Below are 6,000 nucleotides of genomic sequence, written 5' to 3'. Positions count from 1 at the left end.
TCTTGGTCTCCTGTGTGCAGTGTAAGAGCAGGTACCTTTTCATCCTGGAATTTGGATCATCGCTTGTCGGACAATGAATAACTGTGTTCTTCTGGAAGAAGAAATGATTAAAAAATCTCAGCAAAAGAGAAGGACCTCCCCCTCCAACTTTAAAGTTCGATTCTTCGTCTTAACAAAATCAAGACTGACCTATTTTGAACGTCGGCCTGGGGTATGTGTGCTATTTTCCATAGAGTTTTCTAGCTTTGTCACTCAAAAGATACAAAAGCATGGGAGAAAATGAGTGATATCTGAGATCTAATTGATTTTTTTTACTGGTGATTTTTGTAGAGCAAGCATTCAAAGTTCTTACTCTTTCTGTTTATTCTACGTATAATGGATTCATAGCACTTGCTTCATAACATCACAGCTATTTTGTAAACAAAGCTAGTGATTTCCCATGGCTAAATACCTAGGGAAGTGAAATATATTTCAGTTGACTATAATACTTCAGAGTCCCAGCTTAGGGAAGTCCATTGGCCAACTCTCTGAAAGCTTGGAATGTAACCACTATCAGCTAAAGACCTCAAGTTTAACTAACTAGTGTGGAAGCCACTGATGAAATCTTAAGTATTCCAAGGTGATTCTTTCCTCTTTGCTGCTTTTTGATGGTGTGGTATATTTATTTCTGAAACAGTTCTGAATTTAGGATCCATTCTCAAATACTCTTGAAATACATTTTTTGCAGATAGTCCTGTACAAATGGTTAGGATCAAATTGCTACCATTTTATTGCTTTGTCTTTCCATAGAAGCTGGACTTGCTTCTTTTACATCTCTCATGAAAGTAGGATGAAAGACAAATGTAGCTTTTCTGGCTCATTGTTTTTAAAATCCTGTCATCAGCTTTCTTCCACCTCCTGCTCCCCCATTTGTTATTTAATACCACAGGTAAGAGGTGGTAATGGATGATAGGTAGGCTGACCATACGTCCCGTTTTGAACAGGACAGTCCTGGTTTTTTTTAACATTTCCCGACCGTCCCGTTGTTTTAATATAAATGTCAATTTTGTCCCGTTCTTTAAAAACATTGGAGCCATTATTGGGAAAAGCGGGAAAAAATTGAAATTGAAATTGAAAAGGAGGCTGACTTGGCATGCCAGAGAGGAACAGGTTGTCAGGGACAACTGTTCACTAGACACCTCCGTTCCTGTTCTTCTGCCCCAGCTCGCCGCTGCCCTCAGCCCTCCGCTTCTCCAGCCTCCTGCCACCTCATTCCTGTCCTTCCGTCCCAGCTTGCTGCCGCCCTCAGCCCTCCGCCACCCTCAGCCCTCCGCTTCTCCAGCCTCCTGCCACCTCATTCCTGTCCTTCCGTCCCAGCTTGCTGCCACCCTCAGCCCTCCGCCACCCTCAGCCCTCCGCTTCTCCAGCCTCCTGCCACCTCATTCCTGTCCTTCCGTCCCAGCTTGCTGCCGCCCTCAGCCCTCCGCCACCCTCAGCCCTCCGCTTCTCCAGCCTCCTGCCACCTCATTCCTGTCCTTCCGTCCCAGCTTGCTGCCGCCCTCAGCCCTCCACCACCCTCAGCCCTCCACTTCTCCAGCCTCCTGTCGCCTCATTCCTGTCCTTCCGTCCCAGCTTACTGCTGCCTCAGCCCGTCGCTGCCCTCAGCCCTCCTGCAACCTCTCCACCCAACGCTACCCCTGCACCAGCCTCTCTGGACCCAACCATTGCCGCACCTCCCCCTCCTGCACCTTCCCAGCTTACTGTTGATAACTTTTTTATCATCTTTTTTTGTGAATGCGGAATATTAGAATGTTTAATTTCAAAGTGCCCGAATCTTACACGCGCACAAATGAATTTAAATTGATACAATCAGTGCTTATCAACATTCAGAATCCAAGTGGCGAGAAGAAAAGCTTTTGTAACCAGTATATGGTTAGGGAAAAAAAGACTATTGTGAAAAATAAGCTTAAAAAACCTAACTGGTTTATGCAGTGCAATTTATAGGCACAGAATATTACATTGCCCTTACTATACCTGAAAATTTGGCCTGGGAGCAAGGGTTGTTAATGCTGGAGTTTCTTTAAACCAGACTGGCATGCTGTTTTTTGTTAAGACAGGAGTAAAGTGCCTCAGTGAGTAACCAAGGCCAGATACTGAGAGACCACTTACACCCATATGACTCTTCTGACACATAAGCTCTCTGTGGGACCCACATCTTTGAATACCTCTGCCCACTGAGGCTACCTGTGGTGAAGACTGTTCTCTGGTTGTGCTACGTCTACAGTTGCCTTCCAAAGAAAGCTACTGGCCGCTGTTGGCAGACACTGATTTGTTCTGGCCTTTGTTGGTGAAATTAACTGGTTTTCTTTGGGTTCCAGTTTTGATGGCTCCAGTTTTGATGATTCTCATGGCTATGTTTTAGTGTGTTTCAATTTGTCTGCTATTACAGTCTTTGTAATTTGTAGTTTTAGGTTCTATTTTTATATAATGTTTGTAAGTCTGCCTTGAGTGCGGTTTATAAAAAGGCAGAATCCTAATTTTAAAAACCAAGAACCCTGAAAAGATTGAGAATACTTGTACTTTTGTAATTCACATGAGAATTTTGCTCAGGGCCAGGCTGTTTGCCAATTAGACTGCAGGCATATGCATAGTTTGCAGGCATACGTCAGTATATGCAAGGTCAGATTTTCAGTGGGGGGAAAAAGTTTTGTCTGTAATAGTAATTTGCATCTTATAATAAGGAAGCCAGTTATGAGATGCTGGTGGACTGATGCAGAGAGTCAAGCTTGGAAACACATATCCATTATGAGTGCTTTCCTTCATGGTGAGATAGGTCCTCATTGTGCACTGTATAATGAATTTTGGAAAACACAGATGCTTATTGTTGACAGTTTTTCTGGGGTTAATTCTTCCCCTGATTACATACAAACCTTTCATTAATGTTAATGGCAATTACGTGCTAAACACAAGAGGAGAAAGGACTTTCTGTGCCAGAGATGAGAGTTACAATTTAAAAAGTCGTAGTAAGGCTTCCTGTAAGAAGATTATAACTGTATTAGTCCTTTGAGAAGATGGTAGCTATTAGTGTCTCTGATAAAATAACTTTAGCATGGAAGAGTTATATTATCTTTTCCTTCTTTCCTTCCTTCCTCAATAGCAGTAAATTTCAGCCTCGTAATGTTTCATACAAGTTTTCTTTGGAAAAAATTGATGGTAGCATTTGTGACATTTAATGGACAATGCATTTCAAAACAGCAACAGCTGCCTTATAAAAAGAAACATTTTTTTTAAAAATCAGAACATTAGATTCAGAAATGGCTATAGCTGAATTACAGAGACACAGAACAGCTGCATTTATAAAGTATTTATTGCTGATGCTAAAGAAAAGTTATTCAAAGCCTAGCTGGGCTGTGTGTGGTGATGAATTAGATGCTATAAAAATGCTATAAAAATACAGGATTCTACTACTCCAAGTTTCTTTTCTAGTATATTGCATGATTTCATCCAGGGTTCATCTGTCCATAATAGCCCTCCCACTGCCATGACTTGCAGATCTGTTGAACAAAAACATTCATAATGTCCAGCCAGCAAAGCCCATGAATTTTAAATCCAACTCATTTGAAAGGCACTGTGTTGACAAAAATTGTTGTATACTCATTCCATCAGCCAGGGAGCACTTGCACAATGGCACTTCTCACTGTTCTAAAGAAGACATGTGGAACAACAGGAATAACTGATATTTTTTTTGTATCTTTTTTATTTTTCTTAAATCATTGCTTGGATGCATTGTCTCATCATGGTAATCTAGCAAACAAGTATGTCAGTACTGAAACCACGGTCAATAAGAAGCAAGCACTTATGGCTTAGGATTTCTTCTGTCCTGTTTTGAAGGCTTTGATCATTTGATATTTGGCTGGAACCAGACTGAATTAGGAAATCCACTGGATCATAAACCTTATGGGAAAGTACAGTTTCTAATTTAAAAAAAAATGATTTAAGAATACAATTTAAAAGTCTATTACTAAATTTTAGATATGGCAATTGTGCTATAAATCACTTCCACATTCCTTAATAAAGTCCTTGAAAAAGGATTACAGCTGATCAGGTTTTCAGAAGTTCCATAATTTTCTCCTGAAAGTCTGTAGCTTGTTAATCTTACCCCATTTTCTTCCTGATCCAACTCTGTTTTTAACATTTGTATCAATGTGTATACATGTACATACATACCTCTGCCTTGCAAATATATTATATTTAGCATTTATATACAGTACCTTTTTAAAATATGTAATATCCTTTACGTATATTATTGTGTCATGAGGTTCACAAGAGTTTGAGATGTTTAGCTACATTTTATATGTGAGCCAGGCCAAGTCTGAGAAGAAGTTGCTTTCCTAAGATTACCTGCCAAAAACTAGTAGCACAGATGTTATTCAAACTATGGTGCCACAGAATCAGGTGTGATGGCTGACATGGGATAAGGCACAGTCAAGCCAGATTTAGAAGGAAAGAGAGACCACCCCAACGCCAATGCCTTCCAGATCTGTGAACTTTAACTCCTAGAAATCATGATGATAATCATTCTTGCTGTGGAATAATAAGAGTCAAAGTTCATACAGCCTGAGGGCACCTAACTTGGGGAATGCTGGACTATGGCAATAGAGAGGCAACATAGCCAACTGTATATATAACATGTGAACAAGGTAGCATTTACTTTATAAGGGTGGCAAACCAGAGAGGCATTAAAAGCCATCAGGTTTCTTCTCAGTCATGTTTCTTATCCGTCAGGCTTATTTAGGAAGTGTGTACCTAAGATGAGAGCATTAATTCTTACACAACCATTGCCTAAGACATTTTGATCATTTGCTCTGCTGCTTCTGTGTCTTTCCCTCAGTTATATTTTTATGCAATGCCTTGAAACTAGATTTTTGGTGGCATCTGATTAAAAAGCTAAATAAGATAATCCAAATGATTGGTTGATAAATTGTCAGGGGGATTAAAATTGTTCTAGATTTAAATAGATTCTTCTGTTGAAATATGTCTAAGTGAGCAGAAAATTCACATGCATTTCTGTAAAAGCTTTTAAAAATACGTTAAGCTCTATGAGCTTAATTCTAAAGGAACATATATAGGATTGTTGGGCTTAAATTGCCTTGCTACTATGAGGCTACACATTTTTTTATATTTACCTGTTAGCAGATCTTTTTGAACTCAGTGCAATTTCATTTGGAGTAGATGAATAAGATTTGGCTATCATTATTGATCTGAACATATCCTAGGGTTGCAGAAAAGAAAACAAAGAGGACACATTTAGTATCTGCTGAATATAGGCTATAAATTTAGGCAAGAATTGCTTTGCCATAACATAAGACAAGGAAGGCCTCTCTAGGACCCCATTCCCAGAGTAGCCAAGGAGATTCCTTTGGTGAAGCCTGCTGGCAGATGTGACTGAAGAGCATTTTCCTGCTCATCATTTATGAAGATGACATTCCACCTACCCAGAGGCAGTACCAGGTCAAATTTGACTTATTCCCCACAAAAGCTGAGTAGGGCTGGACCTGGTTACTATTTGGGTGGGAGACCTTAACTCTGAGTAACTCCCTGAGCCTATCCATGCTTCTTCCAGCATTTGTTGTTGTTTAATTTCCCAACTGAGATAGCATGAAGTGAGTCATTTGGAGCCCTAAGAGATAAATCAAAACATTCCAAGAATAATTTATTTATTGTATCATCTTTTAAACTCTTTATTTTTTCAGGTTACTTGAGGCCATTTGAGGGAGTTTTTTCTTCTCTTTGATACAGTTTTAAATATGCTTGAACAAACATGACAATTCTTTTTAAAAAAAATAAGAGGCGGGTATGACCTCTGGGCTTAGAACCAGGATCAGGTCTGGTAGCTGTTTCATAGTCTGGGGAATATTAGGGCTTCAGGCTGGACTGGAAGGTTAAGAAAAAAAAATCCAGGAAGAAAGCTGTGGCAAATCCTTCCATACCACTACCAGTAAAATTGCAGAGAAGTGTACT

The 6,000-nt window shown here is 39.8% G+C and overlaps 1 protein-coding gene across 1 annotated transcript in view; it reads left to right on the top strand.

The window, feature by feature from the left end:
* The window catches only part of ITK (IL2 inducible T cell kinase), a 41,565-nt gene continuing 35,565 nt past the window's right edge, over nt 1–6,000 (top strand). The window contains exon 1 of the mRNA XM_063292139.1: nt 1–211. Within this exon, the coding sequence (XP_063148209.1) occupies nt 74–211 (138 nt within the window). The 5' untranslated portion in view covers nt 1–73. The remainder of the gene's footprint in view (nt 212–6,000) is intronic.

The sequence above is a fragment of the Candoia aspera genome, chromosome 2, assembly GCF_035149785.1.
Source record: "Candoia aspera isolate rCanAsp1 chromosome 2, rCanAsp1.hap2, whole genome shotgun sequence".
Lineage (NCBI taxonomy): Eukaryota > Metazoa > Chordata > Lepidosauria > Squamata > Boidae > Candoia > Candoia aspera.
This window is presented reverse-complemented; position numbering and strand designations above follow the sequence as displayed.